The sequence below is a fragment of the Ursus arctos genome, unplaced genomic scaffold (genome assembly GCF_023065955.2).
Source record: "Ursus arctos isolate Adak ecotype North America unplaced genomic scaffold, UrsArc2.0 scaffold_14, whole genome shotgun sequence".
NCBI classification, from domain to species: Eukaryota; Metazoa; Chordata; class Mammalia; order Carnivora; family Ursidae; genus Ursus; species Ursus arctos.
The window spans coordinates 52,792,687-52,813,307 of record NW_026622808.1 but is presented as its reverse complement, the minus strand read 5'-3'; the positions used below and the strand labels follow the sequence as shown (position 1 = coordinate 52,813,307).

Genomic DNA, 20,621 nt, shown 5'->3' with positions numbered 1-20,621 from the left:
TGGCTTCTTCCATGACACCCTGTTGCCAGAGAAATACCCATCTGGGTGTACCCCACATTAAACAAGCCCTCCTATGAAAACAGACTTGGTGAAAAGAAAAGTGGGAGGTTTTCATTGAATTAACTACAAAAGACTTGGTTTTGCAAAATGGGATTTCTGTATAGCTAGTTTCCAAATAATATCGAAAATTTGATTCCGGAAGAAAGGGAGGATACAAAGATGCATTCGTTCCCTCATGGTCTATCTGAGAATGTTCTGGAATAGATTAGATTTCGAGAACTCTGTAATGATGTATCAGAGAGAACTTGTGAAATCTGAATTAGGTTGGGGGTGGTTTGTGGTGGATACATTCAGGGAACCTGTCAGGCCCTGTCTCTCCTCTGAGTATCTAGTCACTCACACCCCACTGGAAGAAAGAGGGGGGTCTAAGCAGCCATATCTATATCATGTGACTCCCACACCCCACCCCTCACCACTAACTGGATCCCAGGTAAACCGAACCAGTAACAGTCCATAGGCTCAAGCCAGCTTCTGCCTTTTAAACATGTGAACTGAGACATACAACTCCAGCTAGACAGTGCTCAGTACTGGAACTAAGAGATCGTGTAGAGCCGGGTTGAGGGACTCTAATGCTGTGTGCACTTTCCTAAGAAGGCAGAATGAGAGCACATCAGTCTGTAAATACAAAGGAGGGATCAGTTGACACCCAAACAGGGGCAGGGCCTGGCTTCCTTAATTTCCTGTTGTTGGGTGTCTGTCCACAGGATTGCCTGTTGCAGCCTTCGAATGAGCATGTTCAAAGTTCCCAGTCAGCGGGGATTCCAGACTGCTCCCAGCTTATCCACTTTGGTCAGGGGTAAGACCTATTTTTATGCCCCTGTCTGCTTTCAGTGGTTCTAGAGGGTTCTGTGGGCCTCTCTGTCCTGGGAGGCTTTTGTCCTGGCCATTGGTTGGGGAAAGGGTGTTGTCCCTGGGACACATCCTTGCAAACTGGATGATTGATAGGGCTTGGTGGTCTTTGTCAGATAAGAGAAATGCCTTGACATCAACTCAAGGAACTCTCAGCTCTTTGGAGCAACGCTGGTGGAGACCGTGGTCTTCATCTTCCCACTGCGCTGCCCTGAGTATAAGCAGGCTTTGCTTTGTTTCCTTACGGAGTAAGCAACTCAGTTGAGGCCGAGTTGGATTGGCGGTGACGGTAGGGAATGAAGTCCTCAGGATGCAGCAGGGTTGGGTGAACCCACAGTTAATGCCTCAAATGTTACCCCACCTCACTAAGCTCGGGTGGATTTCTGTTACCTGTGACCAAATGTGGCATGCAACATACCAGCATAGTAGTCTGCCCCTTGCTCGTCCCTCTCTTCTGTCCTGAATTTCTACGGGAAGCAGAAGCCCTATCTGGCTACCCAGGAGCCTTGGGAACATCCTATCCAGATTTACTGCCTGCCTCAATCAAAATCCACCATGCCTTGGGGTTTAGCAGTTGTCCTTTGTCTGTTCGTAGGTCTTTATAGATACAACTAGCTTGCATTTCAATATTATGAAAGTTTCTCATCAAAGGGGTTGGCTGTCCCCCTGACCTCTTTATGTGATCCCTTCCTCCTTTTAATCTCTTCTGGTTGAACAGCCTCTCTTCGCCATTCTTTTACCTTTCAGTTAATAGTATTTATTGTGTGTTTTTGTCCGTACTTTCTATGTGCCAGCCACTGCGGTAAATGATTTACAGATACCATTGCTGTTTGATTGTCACAAACCCCTATGTGGTAGCTGCTAATAACCATCCCCATTTTACGGATGGTGACACTGAGAGGCTAGGTCACTGATTTGATGCCTAGAGTTTTACCACCCTGCTTTGTTGTGGCTCCGGCTTCCCTGGAGTGGTAGTGAAATTTCTTCCCGTCATTCGCAGTGGCTGAGGGGGAGAAGGCCCAGGTGTCCTGCCTGGCAGCAGGGCCCCCAGAACTTGGCTTTTCTCTTTCCTCCTTCCCAGCCAGCACAGCTGCCAACCTGGAACATAGCCCTTTCCAAGAAAGCCCAGGAGAGAAGCCAAATGTTGACTCACCTGCCAGACACAGGGATACCGCAGCCAAGATGCCTCGGGGCTCGTGCGGGAGGATTGGCAGGGCAGGCCCGAGGTGGGGTTCTGAGACTCTATGGGGCCCTTCAAAGGGCCAGGCCTTCTTTCCTGAGTGCTTCAAGTTCCAGAGGCTAAAGAGATCCAGATGGTCTCGTCCCCTCCCCCTCCTGCTCTATCCTGCAGCCCTGGAAATTTCTGGAGGAGACTGTCTCCTCCTCATTTCCATTTGGGTGGCAGGCAGGATTCTAGGAAAGCCCCCATGATTTTCTGCCTCCACCCCCACTCCGGTGTATGCTCCCCACAGGATCCCTGGGACTGAGAATGTAATGGCCGGCACTGCCATGATTAGATGATACAGTTGGCTTTAAGAAAAGGAGAAGATCCTAATGGTCCAATCCAATCACGAGAGCCCTTTAAAGGCAGAGTTTTCTCTGGCTGGTGGCAGAAGAGCATGTAAGAGGTTCCAAGCTGGAGGGTTTGACCCGCGCTTTCTGGCTTGGAGTTGGAGGGAGCCCGGCGGCAAGGAATGCAGGCAGCTTCTAAAAGCTAAGAGTGGCCATCACCTCACAGCCAACAAAGAACCAGGGACTTCAGGGCTACAATGCAAGGAGTCGAATTCTCCCAATGATGAACATGAGCTTGCAGATGGATTCTTCCTTAGAGCCTCCGACAAGAACTCGGTCCTGTGGGCAACTGGACTTCAACTTTCTGATAGGCCGAGCAGCAGACCCAGCGGAACGCACCTGGACCGCAACCTATGGAACTGTCTGTTGATGGGGTTGTTTCAAGCTGCTCAATTTGTGGTAATTTGTTACAGAACAATAGAAAACCAATACACTGGGATACTTAACAGGCTTCTCAAACCTCACAGGTCCGGCCGGCCCCCCTTGAACCTGCTCTTTATGGTCTTCCCCATCTGGTTGATGACAACAGGCTTCTTCTTGGCTCGCACTCCAAATCTTAAAGTCTGCCTTGACTCCTCTCTTCTTGTAGACCCTGCATTGATCCATCAGCACATTCTTTCAGCTCTCTTTTCGTTAAGTATCCAGCCTTGGAAGGTGCCTCACCACCCCCAGTGTGCGGTCTCTCCTCTCTGCCCCGGCAGCTCCAGAGTTTATTATAGCCACTGGGAGGGAGGGTGCTCCTGGGCTGTGACTGGCTCCCCTCCTCCTCAGCTTTGGTGCCCCACCCCTCGGGGCACCTGACATATTCAAACACAGACAGGAAGTAGAGGGGGGCAGAAAAGGAGGCTTCCATGCTGAGGCCCAACAGGAAAAGGGGGGCGGGATTCAAACTCTGGCCACCCTTGGCCTTGGGAGCTATCAGAGCTGGCTGCCCTGCACGTTTCTGGGTAGAACATAGTTATCACCCCAGAGGCGTTCCCAAGCCTGCTTCAGAACCAATTATGCTCAGAAGTCATGCTGTGGAATATTTCCCAGGGATTGGGATTTTATTTATTGTTCAACGTTTTGAGCCAAGAATGAAAAATTATTGTTGATGATGACTGAAGAATTCCCAGGAGGCCTAGAAGAACTTACAGGCAACCAGTCTGCTGGAGGGGTTAAGATTTATAGCTGTCAAGTGAGCCAGAGTATGAGTCCAGCTCATCCTTTCTAGTTGGGTTTCCTGGGGCCTCAATTTCCTCAGTGATGATTAAATGAGATCAGTTTTCTTTCTGGTCAAACATTTACCTCTGTACCTGGCATACGGTAAGCTCTTATTCAATGGTGGCTACTACGCAGATCTGTTGTCTATAATTTATTTCTAAAGCTAAAGCATAGATGATATGTTACGTGTGCTTGAGTGTGCACACGTGCATGTGTGTGTGTGTGCATGTGTGTGTTAGCTTTCATTCACATTGTAGGGGCAGTTAGCTAACATTTGAAAGATCACAGTCCCACACTCCAGAGGAAGTTACCATAAATGCTTCAATTATCTGTCTTAGCTCTGCACCCACGGGTGTGTTAATTAGCATAATGGATTTCTAAAATGGTTTTTCATTGATGAAAATAATGGCATGCAGGAAAGGTAGAAGGCTCGAAACGTTTCATGGTGTGTCTGCTTTGCCTGAACTTTGCAAATGAATCTAGCAAGACCAGTTGCTTGTTCTCTTGGAAAGGCACCAAGCTCAGATGTCCAGCCAGTCCAGTGTCTGGATGTTAAAAGGTTGATTTTATCACCTGCCTGAGTAGGTTAGCTAAATAATGCACTGAAGTATTGTCACATCTGCCTCAAATGAACTTTTCATGTAAGAGGCTGTTGAAGTGTCTAAAAGGACAGCTCCCTGAGATGTCCCCAGGCTCACAGAATGGGTTGAAGGGCTGTGTATGTGTCTGCTTGCTAATCACTGTTCCCTTTTTCGTGGAATTCGGGCTGAGATGGGCTCTGTTTGTTTCGCACCATCCGGTTAGGAGGTCAGGGGAGGAAACCTGCAGCCTTGGTGGACTTCTGACTAGTGGAGGATGGGGACACCACCATCAAATACCTTAACTCGAACAGCCAAATTGCTCAGGATGGTTTGCAACGATTGCTTTCAAATAAGCAAGAGAATTACAATGGAATCAAGGAACAACTGGTTTCCTGTAGCTTAGGAAAGACATGTTATAACAAGAAGTCAGAAAATTGTGAGAATAAACCTCTGTGTAGAATGTCCTGAGGGTAGGATTCTGGTGCTGTTTTAGATGCAGGTAAAACTTAAAAGAGGGTGTGTGTGTGTGTGTGTGTGTGCGTGCTCGGGCACATGCCTGCATGTGTAGACCAATGGAAGAGCAGGTAGAGGATAGGAGATGAGAAAGGTGAGTGGGGAATTCTGGTACCATTTTTCTCCCAGGAAAAGGAAGAAAAAGCCATGGAACTTTCTAGAAGTGGCTTAGCTGTTTGAGATGAGCTGGTGTTTGGGCGTCAGACCAGGATTCCAATGCTGCCTCTCCTCTTTCTAAGTGATCTTGGGCAAGTTTCTTAACCCCGCTGAATCTGCTTCCTCCTTGACAAAATGGATAGATGCATACTTTGGGTTGTAATTAAGGTGAATGGACTTGAAACCACTTAGCGAAATGTCAGGCACAGAGTGAGCTTTCAATAAATAGTTGCCTCCCTGGATAGTTAGAGCACCAGGGGTTGTTCACACAGTGTCTAGGTTGCAGCAGCAAACAGGCATGTAAGTTTCCTAGAGCTTAGAACCTAGCTGTGATGATGAACTTCATGAAGGCCTCCCATGAGAATCCCCCAGTGTGTCTGTTAAAAATGCAGGTCCTAAATACCATTCAGGAGATATCAGGGGGTCAGTGAGTGGGGCTAGGAGCCCGGTTTTTTTGAGGGGGGGAGGGGCAGAGGGAGAGAGAGGATCCCCAACAGGTTTCACACCCAGCTTGGAGCCCAACTCGGGGCTCGCTCGCCATGACCCTGAGATCATGACCTGAGTGGAAATCAAGAATCAGTGCTTAACCCACTGAGCCGCCCAGGTGCCCCAGGAACCCAATTAAAAAAAAATTATTTATTTATTTGAGAGAGAGAAAGAGAGAGCATGAGCAGGGGGAAGAGGCAGAGGGAGAGGAAGAGAGAAGCAGACTCCCTGCTGAGCAGGGAGCCCGACATGGGGCTTGATCCCCGACACTGGACTCCGAGATCTTGACCTGAGCCAAAGGCAGGCACTTAACTGACTGAGCCACCCAGGCGCCCCCCACCCCAACCAGGAACCTGATTTTATGAAGCTCCCTAGGTGACTGTGACGGGCAGCAGGTGGGGGAAATACACACTTAACCATTAATTCTCTACTATAGCCTCGGGTTTGGCAAAGCTTCAGTCTCCTTTCAAAGCCTCCTTGGCCACGTGTCTGACTTGACTGCACCCACATTTGTGGGAGGCACTGCCTACTCCATAGCCTGAACCACTCCACTGCAATGGGGGCAGGAGAGTTACCCCTTGTTTTGCTTATTTTATAGGCAGTGCTCATATATCATTATCAGAAACGTCAAAGACCTTGCTGAGCACGGAATTGACAGGCTATAACTTGCATTATGCCGTCTTCACTGGCTAAACCCTCTAAGCCTGAATAAGGCCCTGCTCTTCAGATCAGTGTCTAAGAATAATGAAAATCTAGTCCGAAGCTGCTCTTGTCTGCCTGAGATTTTGGAATCATATTTCCTACTCTCCTCCCCTCCTTAAAATCATGTGTTGTGCCTTCAGTTGCCTAAAAAATAATTCCTACTCACGGTGGAAAATGGAGGTAATATAGCATTGGCACAGAATAAAATGTGAAAAGATCCTGGGGATCCAGTCCCCAGAAGATAACCACCATGGATATCTTTGGTGTGTTTCTTTCCAGCCTTTTCTCAGTGTATATGAATAAAGGTGTTATTTTTTCCCCCACGAACTCAAGATCGCATGTGCGTGCTGATTTGACTTGCCCTTCTCATAGTATAACATGTTTTTAAAAAGATTTATTTATTTATTTTAGAGAGAGAGAGAAAGAGAGCGAGTTGGGTGAGGGGCAGAGGGAGAGAATTTTCAAGCAGACTCTGCACTGAGCTCGGAGCCCAACGGAGGGCTCGGATCTCATGACCCATGAGATCATGACCTGAGCCGAAACTAAGAGTCAGACGCTTAACCGACTGAGCCACCCCAGCACCCCTCATGTTTTTACATATTTTAAAGTAAAAAGTGAGTGATATTTTTTCATGCCATTAAATAATCCCCTACGATACTGGTTTTCACACTGGGGTCCAACAAAAACCTCAGGGTTCTCAGGAAGTGCTTAGTGGTTACCTGAGGTGGGGGAGGAGTTGGGGGGCTGGAGGGAGCAACTGAATGGGTGGGGCTGCAGCCCCAGAACTCTGTTTCAGTCACAGCAGCTCCACTCATATCTGGTTATAACTGGAGGAGCCATGTAGGATTGCATCACAAAAAGATTTGGAGGCTTAAAAAATGTGAAAAACACTGCCCTAAGTCATCATAATACACTTAAAAATTTTTTGGTTTCCTTCCTTCCTTTTAAAAAGCTGAAATGGGGCGCCTGGGTAGCGCAGTCGTTAAAGCGTCTGCCTTCGGCTCAGGGCGTGATCCCGGCGTTCAGGGATCGAGTCCCACATCGGGCTCCTCTGCTGGGAGCCTGCTTCTTCCTCTCCCACTACCCCTGCTTGTGTTCCCTCTCTCGCTGGCTGTCTCTGTCAAATAAATAAATAAAATCTTTAAAAAAAATAAAAAAAAAAATTAAAAAAAATTAAAAAAAAAGCTGAAATGAAAATGACTCTTTAAAAATTGTTAAACAAATATTTGCTAATGTTTTTAAAAACCCAAGTTTTTATTATATATTATTTATTTATTTTAAAATATTTTATTTATTTATTTGAGAGAGAGTGAGACAGAGCACGAGCAGGGTGAAGGGCAGAGGGAGAAGCAGGCTACCCCCTGAGCAGGGAGCCTGATGTGAGACTGTAGCCTGCTGGAGGACTCAATCCCAGGACTCCAGGATCATGACCTGAGCCGAAGGCAGCTTAACCGACTGAGCCACCCAGGCACCCCGTATAATGTATTTTTTAAAATGTAGACAAATGATATGTGTTCTTTGTAAAAACATCAAATACAGGTTTGGTGAAAAGCCCATTCTCAAAAATCCACCCCCAAATACTTAAGGAACTGCCCCACTGCCCAACTCCAGAGGGCTCTATTCCCAAAGAATACCCAGAGAAGAGGCACATCTCATTCCGGGTTCTTCTGTCTGTATGGATTGGCTTGGATTCAGGTACTCCGGAAACCAACCCTGGGACAAGGATTTGAGTGCAAATATGTTTTTTGGGAAGGTAAGGTATCCAAATGTCCTGGTTTTTCTGGGAGTAGGGGGTTTCCCAGGATGAACTAACTGGTCACCCTATAGTGGGAGGTAATGCCGGGAAGCATGGATGGAGGATGGAGGGAATGGGATAGGCCAGGAAGGGCAGCAGATAATGAATACGCTAGCTCTGTGGACAACTGGGGCTCAGGCCTGTTTGGGACCTCTGGGAAGCACTCTAGAACAGCACTCAGAATCGCACCTGGGGGGCTTTTCTCCACCAACATGGGTCCCTCGCTGGTTGATCCTGGGGGCACTAACTCTGACTGCAGCCCTGCCCACCTCTCGCAGCCCTGGAAAGTCCGGGGCATGAAGACACAGAAACAGGAATGCCGAAGAACAGGGGCAGAGCATCTGTTATGAGACGATTTCTGTGCATATATTTTTTAAAAGTAATAGGATCATTTCATTCTTGATTTATCGGCACCTTGATTTACGTAAGGTGTCTAAAGGAAAGCCGTTATAGGCCACACATCTAATAATGCAGTCAGTCACTTTGAGGGACCAGGCTTGGAAATGCCCTTAGGTTAATATCACAAGGCTCATCATGTCAATAATCAGCATTAGAACCAGATGAAATATAACAATAATAATAATAATAATAATAATAATACCTCAGATGAGTTCTCTGCTGGATTCTGCTGAACCATTAGAAGAAACTAACAAGGAAAGTCTGGAGATTCTAATTCCTCCAGCTCTGCGGTCAGCCCAACTCCCCCCAGGGGCATGCTAAACCCTGGTACTGACAGCAGCTGGCCAAGCCCTTGCGGGCTCTCCTGACCCCCCTGGGGCTGCCCAGCAGCACACTGTCAGGTGCCAGCCACTGCAGGCAGCGCTCGCCTCCTCCCTCCATGCTCAGCAGCTTCTAGATTGCTCTGTCTAAACAAGGGAGCAAGGAATAAGTGTTCCTTTTGTAACCGCGTCTCCATGGTTATTTGACACGTGATCGCCTTTTTGGAGTTCTTGGCAAAACTGGCTGTGGGTTTGGCTATGACGTTCCTGTCTGTGAAGAAAAGGGAGGGATGGAATTATTCATCTGGACAGGCTCAGGCTGTTTCCTAAAACAATTTGCAAGGTGCAAATACCATCCCTGATATATCAAACTGGATGCTGCTTTAAAAAAAATTTTTTTTGAACACTGATTGGCTTTTTGATGATATTAAGGAATCATTACTTTTTCTGAAAGTTGTGATAACGGTCCTATGTTGTAAAAGAGTGTTTCCCATTTTGAGAAACGCAGTGATATTTGCAGATGAAGTGATAGGATCTCTGAGGTTTGCTTCAAAATATATGGGTAGGGATGGACAAAGCGGGGCTGGCCACGAGTTGAGAATAATGAGTGCCTGGACATCGAGGGTCCCGTTGGGTCCACTTTCATATATGTTTGAAGTTTTCCATAATGCAAAAAAGATTTTTTTTAGCAGATTTGATTACAGGGGCAATATGTTTACATGTTAGACATATGGCTAAGAGATATATACATGGCAGAACTCCATTCTAATCTGTTTACATGCCTCTGTAGAATGGAAAACCCAAGTGTCACAATTATGAACAAATTTGTGAGTATACACAATTTTGTTTTTAAAAAAAGGGTGGTAGCTGAGAGCCGGTTCTGCCTTTTTTTTTTTTCCTTTTTTCCAAAGATCATGACAAAGATCCAATGAATGGGTATGACTGCAAGATACACTGTGCCAGTCATTGTAGGGGATCATAGCCCTGAGAATTCTACCCTATAGACAGCGGAGGTGGTGGTAGTGAGGGGTGGGGGGGGGGTGGGAATTGCAGGGTGAGTGCAGGACAGCTCAGAAGGTCTCAAACAGAACTGTCCACCTATGACTGGGCAGGGTGGGGTTTTGAGATGTTAAACCACACCCCACCCCCCAAGCTCCCCAATTTGTGAAGCCAGACCATTTGCTTTTATAGTCTAGGGAAAGAAAGGACCTACAGAATTCAGGGAATGAAAGGGTTAAAGTTTCAGCATTTTGAATTTTAAAGCTACTGTCCAAGCGTAAGACAAAGACTTGCTCAGTGAGAGTCAGTGTTTTCTTCCTTCCCATCCCCAACGACAGTTAACTTTAGTCGAGCATTTGCGATGTGCCAGCCACTATTCTAAGCATCTTACGAATGTTTTCTAATCCTCTAACATCCCTATGAGACCACTGATTTTACAGATAGGGAAACTAAGGCACAAAGCCGAGTCACATAACTAATCTGACTCCAGAGGCTGGGTCCCTAGCCATTCCCGGGATAGATGAGGGAAGACCCCAGGGTTCCATGCCTAGCTTAGTGTGGAATCAGGTAGAGATGGCCCATTGGGGAGTTTAGGCAGAAAGAAACTGAGAAAGACTCAGGGTGCCAGGGAGAGCACAGAAAGGGGCATGGCAGCCTCGAGGAGGCTGTAACCACACCTGCCTCTCGCACCTTGGCACTCCTAAGGGCCTCCAGAACTGGCAGTCAGCCTAGGGGAGAGTAGAGTAGAGAAGTTCCTAGAAGAGAGCGATCTTGTTTCTGCCACCTCCAGGATGGGGGGCTGACAAAGAAATTAATTTTAGTTGTAAAAAAAAAAAAATGGAGAAATAGTCTTTTGATTACAGCCTGCAATTTTACGTGCATAATAGTGTGTTCTGGTTTCTGCTGTTGTGATTAAACAAGGCATTCTGGAGGAAGCAGCGTTAAAATATTAGATTCTCAAGTCACACTACCCTGGGTTTGAACCTTAACTCTGTCATTTAGTTGCTATGTGGCCGTGGCATGAGCCTCAATTTCTCATCAACAGGACAGAGGTGAGAATAGTAATGGTTCTGACGGTGCCTACCAGACAGGGTGGTGTGAGGAGGAGGGCCAGCTCAGTGCCTGATATAGGGCCACTCCTCACTACCATGTAACCTATGTTTTCAGGTGTCTCCATTCAATGGCGGGATAGATGAGAAATGACTGTATTGTTTCTAATCATTGCCCCTAACCCAGCTGCCTGACATTTTCCATCAGGAAACACATCCTTAGAATTTCAGCTGAATTCTATAATTTACCAGTTCCTTTACCAAAACCATCACTTTAGTTTTTTTAGGCTCTGTCCTGTACGTTTTAAAACATCAGTCTCATTTTGGATCAAAAGCCTGCTCTTGCCCTGGGTTAGACTTGAACTATGATTCTGAGGGTCTGGAGGGAATGGGAGGATGTTCTCTCATAACCTTTGCCCTCGCCACCCCTCCCTGCACTGGCTTGTGTAGGGGGAGGGGCAGCAGGAAGGAGAGGAAGCAAGGCCCATGCCTTTTCCCTGGACCTGGTGAACTTGCAGACTTCTCCCCAGTTTCCCAGTGCTGCCATTGCCCCAAAGTTCTATGGGCTTTGTCCAGTAGGCCTTGCAAGGAGCCTATTTCCCAGCACATCCCTGCCTGCTGTTGGTCCTTTCCTGGATCTGGCCACAACTTCCAGCTTACCCCGCCATAATACTCTGCATGGGGACCTCTTGGTCACCATGGTAAAGAATCCTTGCTCCTCTGCCTTCCTTGGCAAACTTCAGGGCCTCTGCACATGTATGACACCCAACCTCTGTACTTCTCAAGAACTAGGGACTTAGAACAGGATGTTTCTGGTCCCCTTCTTTCCTGGTGGACTTCACTATGCCATCCTACTCCAATTATATCATCCTCTTTCTGGTCCCACAAAGGAATGCCAGCAGATCCTCCAATTAACAAATGGAATTCTAATCTCTTTTGCCTGTAGGTACCTCCATTCACCAGGAGGTCTTTTCTCTGGGCCTCCCTTTCCTGGCTCTGGAGGTGGGAACACAAATCCTCACTGAGGGGAAGAAAAGAAAAGGAAAGGGCCTCTCTTCAAAAATCCTGCACTGTCCCAAAAAGTGACTTCCTCTCTCCACAGCAGTGGTAGTGGTAATGGTGGTGGCATTGATGGAGGTGATGAAGGTGATGGTGACGGGGGTTATGAAGGTAGTGATGGAGGTGTTGGAGGTGATAAGGGTGATGGTGATGGTGATGGTGATGGAGGTGATGAAGGTGATGGTAGAGATGATGAAGGTGATGGTGATGGAAGTGATGAGGTTAGTGATGGAGGTGATGGTGGTGATGAAGGTGGTGATGGAGGTGTTAGAGGTGATGAAGTTGGTGGTGGAGGTGATGGGGATGAAGGTGATGAAGGCGATGGTGGAGGTGATGGTGATGAAGGTGATAAAGATGGAGGTGATGAAGGTGGTGATGAAGATGGTGATGGAGGTGTTGGAGGGGATGAGGGTGATGGTGGAGGTGATGGGATGGAGGTGATGAAGGTGATGGAGGTCATGAAGGTGATGGTGGAGGTTATGAAGGTGATGGTGGAGCTGATGATGGTGGAGGTGATGGTGGTGATGGTGGAGATGGTCATTTTCCTGAGAATTACCCCAAAGACAGGCCTGAGGTGGCTGTTCCTTTTGACTCTCAAAGACCAGATCTCTGCACTTAGAAGATGGCATTAATATCCTTTGTCCTTAGCAGACATTTCAGAACAATAGGAAAAATTCCACTCACCATTAACACCATCTTGTTACATGATGTGGAGTGCTACCAATAAAAATAGTTCTCTTGCAATCATTTTTAAAGTGGAAATATGGTCACAGCCTCTCTTGTGCTGGATGAGAGGTCTGTGGAGTTTGTGGTACAGGCTGTGGTCCCAGAGGAAACACAGGTAAGTGACCAGAAAAGGCTGAACCAAGGCCCCTGGCCTCCTTAACTCCATGGTCTGATGAACAGGGTGAAGCAGGCTGGAGGTGATTAGTTGGATAAGTAGGGAATTCAGACTCCTGGTTTTCTTTACTAATGCCTTATGATAGGTTACTTTCTTTCTAGACAACTGGGACTACCTATAAACCAGGGTTTCTCGACATCGGAACTATTGACATTTGGGGCCAGATGACTCTGTGTCGTGGAGGCTGTCCTGTGCATTGTAGGATGGTTAGTACCTGACCTCTACTCATTAAATGCCAGTAGCACTCCTCAGTTGTAACCCCAGATGTCTCTAGATATCACCAAATATCTCTTGGGGAGGGATCGCCCACTCCTAGCTGAGCACCACTGCTGTAGACCGTACTAAAGCCAAGGCTGATCTTTTTCCTAGGAGAGTCTGGGTACTGATGTAGCAGGTACAATATTTTGAGCCACGTATTAAAGATGCATATCAAATTTAACTTACTTCGTATTTTTGTTCCACATTCTTATAACTCATTTCTGTATACTCCCTTTTGAGCCTTCATTCTTCCTGATGACAAAACTCCCTCTTTTAAAGTTTAAAGTCAGTCAATTCGGGATTCTTGTATTCTCTTTCCACCCCTGTGTTGACCGAAGAAGACTGGCGGGTTAAATATTATCATGGCACTGGTTGGGGAAGGGTGAGGACAAATTTCTATTCTTATGAAATGTATAATCCTTCTGGATGTTTCCTTCATGGATTACCAATGACTTAATGGGTCACCAGTGAACTTCATGAAGCCAGTGGTCATACCTGTCCTTATCTTATTTGACTTCACTTGGTTCCTCCTCGTCTGTAACAGCTGTATTCTCCTGGCTTCTGTGACCCTTATAGACTCTGGGTTTTCTTCCTCCCTGTCTGCTCCTTCTTTGTCTCTGTAGCTAAATCCCCTCTCTCCACATCCCTTAAAGTCAGAGTCTCCTGGGAGCACACTCAGAGAACCATGTACCATCAGCTGAGTTCTTCAAACCAAAGATCACAGAGTTATCCTCAGCCCGCCAGTCCCCCCACACTCCATCTAGCAGCATGTACTCTTGATCTCCAAAACATGACGTGACTCAGTTCACTGAATTTCCACTGCCACCATCTTGGTTCAGTTTGCCTGCATTCCCACAGTGGTTACCTACCTGATGTCTCCCCACTTCTTCTCTTACTCTCCTCACCCTACTATTCACTCATCACCCAACAGCCAGAATAAACTTTAAAAATATGTAAATCATCAGATCATGTCACGCCCCTTAAGCGTTCTGGTGGCCCCTGATCACGTGAGTGACATCCCGACTGCTAACCCTGACTTATGGGTCCTACCGGATCTCGCTCTTGGTGGAGAATGATGTCCAGCTTCACTCTCTGACCACCACCCTTTGCTCTACTTAACTCCAGCCACACTGGCTGCTTTAATGATCTGTTGCTGCCCAATAAACCATCCCGAAGTGTGGGGACTTGCAACAGCAACCATGGGTCTTCCTCACAGTTCCATGGGTTAGCTGGACTCATCTGGGAGGCTCGTCTCTGTCCCACTGAGGTGTCAGTTGGGGTTGCTCTTGTAGCTGCATTTGGCTGGGAGCTCTGCTGGTGCTGGAGACCTCCTCTCCCAGGACTGGGTCCTTAGCTGGAGGCCAGCCTAGTGTATGTTTCTCTCTATATGGTCTCTCCAGCATGTAGCCGGATCCCTTCACAAGTTGGGTCAGAGCTCCAGGAGGGTGAAAAAGGAAATTGCCAGAATCCTAGGCTCAGAACCAAAACACTGTCACTGCACGACATTCTCTTGGTCAAAGTAAGTCACGAAGTACCCACAAATTCAAGGAGTGGAAAATAGATGAAGAGGGAGCAGGTGCAGAGGTCCTATTTATTCCTTGGGGCCTCTGCACCTGTCTTTCCCCTTGGTGCTGAGTGTCGTTCTCCTTAAACTCAGGATAGCTGGCGCCTTCTTCCTATTCAAATCTCAGCTCATCTGCCCTCTCGTGAGAGTTGACCATGCAGTGAATGCCATCAGTCACCGTCACAGTACCCTCTGAACACTCTCTGCAGAGCATTATCACTCTTACTTTATCGATTTGTTTATTCACTTTTCACTAGACTCTGCCCTGGACTGAAAGCCCCATGAGGGCAGGAACCTGGCTGTTTGGTTTGCCCCGGATCTTCAGCCCTGGACCAGCTGGTACAGAGGAGGCAAAGACCCCCAGTCGATACGTGCGTTGAATTAGTGAATGCCAGAGGCCTCTCCACCCTGTAGACGTGAAGAACCCATCTTTATGAATGACACAGACTTGGGCTCTGCCCCTTCCTTGTTGTGTGACTGTGGGAGAAGTTACTTAACTTTTCTGTGCTTCGGTGTCTAAAACGGTGAAAATTAAGGGAACCCACCTCCTCCTCACAGGAATCGTAAGGATAAATGAGAACGATCAAACTTACCAAGGGACCTGGAAGTCCTCATTATTTTAGTGGAAAACCTAATTGAGTCCCTCCTCTTTACTTCCTTTCCCTGAGCTCCAAAACCAGGAGAGAAAATTCCAAGTAACTCTAGAAGGTAGGAATCATATTACATTGTGATCCTTAAAATGCTTTCACGTGACTGCCTGCTGGCTCCAGGAGAGAGTAGGTCCTTATCTTGCGTCCAGTGGTGCAGGGCAACCCGGCCAAGGTCAGGGAAGAACCAGAAGGTGTTAAGCCCACTCTCTGTTTTTCCAAGGAGCTCTGTGCTTCTGCTGCAAGGGCATCCAGACCACTGAGGTATTGTTTTCAGATCTGCATTCCGCCACAGGCTGCACTTGACCCTGGCTTCCTTACTTTTATTAAACTGTTCGGCCCATCCCAATTAGAGCCTTTGGAAACCACTGTACTCAATTTACCACCTAATTACTCTTACCTTGTTTGTTTAATGAAGCTTACCTAATGATTCTGGTGATTTTTATGAAATGTTAGGTGGAGATTTTACTTTTCACTTTATAATTTGTGATTTTTATATTAATGTTTTATAACCTTGGGCTCTTAATCATAAAGTCATAAGGAGCTTAATTGATTTGAAACTAACCATGCCCTGAAGTGTGTACATGTCAAATTGATTCAGATTGATCCAGTGAGTTTAAATAAAGCTTAGGCCAGAGAACATGATGGCACCTGATGGAAATTTTCCTAAAGTGCTTAACTTGGGCGACTCAATTACACTGCCATCTCAACACAGTAAATTATTGGAGAGATACTTTTTTTTTTTTTGCATTTATCACAGACTGAGAAGATAGGACAGTTTTAAAAAAAAGCCTCAGAAAAGTTAGACAAGTGTAAAATGTTCTATTCATAGTTCTTCCTTCTGGAAAGCTGTGGGGAGCTCACATTTTGAGGGCATGATGATTTGAAATATATATATGTATGTGTATATATATATATACATATACATATACATATACATATATATATATTTACATGTTTTGTTTCAAAGCCTGACAGTCAACATCACCATCTTAAGTTGAAAATGGTTGGAAATTAAGGGCTGATACTAGAAGCACTGGAAAAACACAAAAGTCATTTGGGATGAAAAAATAAAAAAATTTCCCTAAGGGATGATCAATACCAGCACTTTTCTATAGGAGACTTTCTGTGAGCGAATGAAGTCACAGGAGAAATCCTCAGTTATCCAGAATAGGGTGAGTTCAATTTTTGCATTGCTGCCAAATGACAGGTCAATTTAGTCCTAAGTGGCTCTAATTGGTGCCCTTTCCCTCTAGAGGCTGCATTCTTTTACCTGCCTCCCAGCAGCCCTCGCAAAGGTGTGAAACCCTTCTCGGGCTTCGGAAAATAGCAGACATAATTTCCCAGCGGATTCCTGTAAAGCAAATGAAACTGATTGCTGGGTACAGAGAGAGGAGCTTGACTCCGGGAAAGATGCAGTTCCCAGGGCTCAGGGCTCCCAGAAGTCCCAGCGGTGAACCGTCACACCGAATTTTTCTGTATCTGATCTCTCCAAAACTGTTTGCAAGCAGTTCCAGTGGTTCCTGACTTGCTTTTATATCTACTGTTCTAGGTCTTGCAAAGTCTGTCATTTTGCTTTAACTCTCTCTTTTTGGGAGTCTTCGAGGAAATGCTTCTTGGACTTGACCATCCGTAGACAGGCTTGTATGCCCCAGGCTCACTGCCACCACTCTCCTCAGTGGGGACGTTGTGGGCTTGTGTTCCAGCCCATGCTTCCTGCTGCGAGCCCCTGGGGGGCAGCATCCCTGTCTGCTCTCATTGCCCCTGTCCCCACAGCTGAGCACAGCATTTGCTAGCGCTTGCTCAGTGCGAACTTTTTATTTTTTTCTACAAAGTGCACAACCTTCGGTGGGATCTTGAAAGGTGTTTACTCCACAATCACCATCCCGCATCAAGACAGTGAAAATTTCCAGCCAGCCCAGAAGATTTCCTCATGCCCTCTCTCAGAGCCCCAACCCTACTCCTTCTGAAAGTAACCACTGTTCTCTTAGAACTGAACATTGATCTCCCTTGCATTTCTTGGATCTTTGAGCATGGGGACTGACCTACAGCAGATTCTGCTGGGCTCTGTGGGAGAACACCCTTCCCACCGGCTGCTCCTTCCTCCGACTGGAGGTGGCAGAAACACTGGTGCAGCGCGGTTCCTGGGAGATGGGGAACTCCTCCGATCAGCAGTTTTGGCTCAAGGACTCCCCACTAGCCTTGCCGAGCTTCCTTAGAACTACAAGGTCCATTCCTTTCCCCCTTCCTTCCATCCCACCTCTCCCTCACAAGGAGCAGACATGCATCACAGTCTGATGGTTCCCAGCCCTTCCCGGTGATCTCCCTATTTTCCCTCAGAGATATTTGCCTTAATCATCTCTTGGTCATTTAATCTTGGCAGCTCCTTGGAGGGCCCAGACTAACACAACGGTTTATTCTTCTCTGTAGGCTTCTTTTGCTCATCATTAGGGCTCTGATTCTTCATGTCATTGCGTGTGGTAACAATTCATTCTTCTTTTTTATTGCTACGTAGTCTTCCATTGCATGAGGATGCCAGCAAATCAGTTCGCTCTTCCCACCTTGGTGGGCATTTGTGTTGCTCTCTGGTGCTGGCTATTATGGGTAAAGCTGTTATGGACATACTTGGAGTGATCCTCTGGTGGGCATGTGCCTTCATGTCTCTCGGATGTGTACTTAGCTGTGGGTTGCCTGGGGTGTAGAGTAGTGCATGTTTCGTTTTAAGAGATACTTCAAAACAATTTTCCAGAGTTCTACCAATTTACTTTTCCACGCTTGTAAAGTATTTACTGAATGAATGAATGCAGAGCAGAAAGGTCTTTTATTTATTTGTTTATTTATTTATTTTTTTTCAGAAGGGTCTTTTTAGAACGTAATTTTATCTCAGCTGCTAACACACACAAGGCTTTCCATGGTGCCCCACTGTGATGGATAATGTCCAAATTCTAAACTTACAAGCTGTAAAAGGCCCTGCATGTGTAGCCCTTGTGTGACTCTCCAGTGTCATTCTCACCACCGCCAGCACTCAGCACTCGGTACTCAACACCCAGGACCCAGGACCCAGCACCCAGCACCCCAGCACCCAGCACCAGCACCCAGCACCCACACCAGCACCAACGACATATATTTCATTTACACTGAAGTTCTCATCTTCAAATATGCTGTCATCTTTCTCTTCTCCAGGGTTTTGCACATACTGGGCCCTCTGCCTTGAACACCTCATCTTTTTTTTGTAATTATTTTCCTACTTTGTCTAGTAGATGAGTTAGAAATGCTTTTGATTGCAAGCAATGAAAAAAAATTGGACTTAAGGGGTTCAAATAGTGGCTCATTTTTGGGTCACATAACAGGAAACATGGAGGTAGGCAGCCCCTAGCATGCTTCAGCAGCATGCTCACGACAGGGCTGGCTCTGTGCCATTTTCTTTCCTTTTGTCTCCATCCTGTTCCCTCATGGTCATGAAGAGGCTGCTGCAGCTCCAGACATTATACCCACCTTCAAGGCAGGAAGAATGTGAAAGGGCTAAACCAGCCTTTTCTGTCTCATTCATGAGAAAAGTAAACCTTTTTTTTCCCCAGAAAAACCTCCAGCAGACTTCTGTTAGAGACGCATTGGCTGAAATTGGTCATGTAGCCCCCTCCGGCTTCAAGGGAGGCCAGGAAGCTTCTAGCTCTTCAAGCCTCCATTGTGGTGGACAAGAGGAGAAAGGATTTGGAAGTGGCTGTTGAGTGAACCTACCCACAGTGTGTTCCTCAGGAAGCCAACTCCAGCTCACCCTCCTGGTCTCAGCCTGGCTGTCCCTTCCTCTTGGAAGCATTCCTTGATCCCCCACCTTTTTTGGACTAATTTAGATGTTTCACCATCACATTGGTCTCTCGAGTTTCCTCTAGTCTTAAATTTATTTGCTGAACCTCACCTCAACGTATGTGTTAAATCAAGTCCTTCAAAAACAAACAAACAAAAACAACATGAAATGACATAAAGCGTGATAAATATATACATGGATCCCACTGAATCCTCACCTCAGCCAAAGTTTTATCTGTTTTATTATCCAGTCTCTGTGCACTCAGAAAGCCACAAGGCTTCTGGGAAGTCCTGACTGCTTTCCTCCCACTGGATGAACTCCCAGCAAAGTGTTGGTAAACTTGTATCCACCATTTGTACCTGTTAAATACCCACCAATCCAGCTCTTTGAAGCTATAAAATCCCCTCTTTCAGGGGCAATCTAATTTAGCAGGTAAGTCTTTGGACTCTGGACTCAGAAGACCGGGGTTCAAATCCAGACACTGCCTTACCAAATACATGGCAATGGGCAAGTCCCTGAAGGCCGCAGGGCCTCAGTTGCTTCATCTGTAAAATGAGGATAATAACAGCACTGACCTCCCATGGTTGTCATGAGGAGGAAATGAGTTAGTTCTGGAAACCCTGGCACAGGACAAGTGCTCAGTCTGCATTGGCTTCCTTATTCCCTCGGAGTCATCTTTACATCTGCTGTCCCCCCCTTCTTTAAACTCGTTAGTGAAATGCCTAATGCAATCACTGCCTAAATCAGTGACTATTACATTTCCTTGGAGAAATCTGCAGTCAGGTGGGAGAGCTCCAACAGGCAGCCAAGGAACTAGAACACAGTAGCTGGCATGAATCGCGTGCTTGCACTGTGCCCTGCATAGATTAGCTCGTGGCTTGCTCCCACCAGGCCATTGCATTTTTCCTCAGATGAGGAATCGGAGTCTTGGAATGGTTTGTCCATTACAGTGTCCCGGCAGGGGAACAAGTGCAGGTGTGTCTCATCATCTAAAGCCAAGGTGCCTCACCATCATGTGTAGCTGAATTTGTGACACCGAATGGGCTGGGCAGCCCCAGAAGGCACCAGGTGTCCTGGAATTCAGAGGTGGGAGAAGTCCCAACCAATCTGGACATTTCCCAAGGACTCCATGGACACGTGAGACATAGCATGGAGGGTGGGGCAGATTTTTGCCAGGTTGCCAGGAGGAAAGGTAGGAATACCAAGAAAGGCTTTTTTAGATGAATGGAACAACAAAAGCAAAGGCCCAAGTTCCAAAAGTACAGAGTATTTGGAGAGAAATGATGGTTAGGAGTATAGGCTCTGCCATGGGCAGAATCTCGGCTCAAATCCCAGCTCTGCCCATTACCAGCTGTGTGACCTTAGTTCCGTTGCTTCACCCCTCTGCCTCGTCTCCTCATTTGTAAAAATGAGAACAAGAAAAGCACCTCCCTTGACGTGGCTGGGGAGGACGAAGTAAGATGAGTGCTGTGGGAACGCTCCACCAGTGCACCGCCCAGGCTGGTGGTCAGCAGGCTCACCTGCTTTCTGGAGATTAGGGTAAGAACAGAGGAAGCTGCTTTTGAGGTTTCTCTGTGATTTAAGTAAAAATGTTGGAAGCGCTGTTCCTCTTGATTTGCTCTCCCAGCAAATGACAGTGTGAATCATGCTGCGTGCTGTCTCTTAGTCTGGTTTCTGCAACTTGCCCAGATCAGCAAAATGCA

At 46.7% G+C, this 20,621-nt stretch overlaps 1 protein-coding gene across 5 annotated transcripts in view; it reads left to right on the top strand.

The window, feature by feature from the left end:
• The window catches only part of SHQ1 (SHQ1, H/ACA ribonucleoprotein assembly factor), a 325,608-nt gene that overhangs the window by 160,495 nt on the left and 144,492 nt on the right, over positions 1-20,621 (top strand). Inside the window, exons 12-13 of one of the 5 annotated variants that reach the window (XM_048226682.2) lie at positions 765-856; positions 14,724-15,753. The exons of 3 other annotated variants lie outside the window; for them this stretch is intronic. In XM_048226682.2, the coding sequence (XP_048082639.1) occupies positions 765-856; positions 14,724-14,740 (109 nt within the window). In that variant the 3' untranslated portion in view covers positions 14,741-15,753. Of the gene's footprint in view, positions 1-764; positions 857-14,723; positions 15,754-20,621 lie in introns of those variants that run through there. One more of the 5 variants, XM_057311882.1, reaches the window with a different exon arrangement.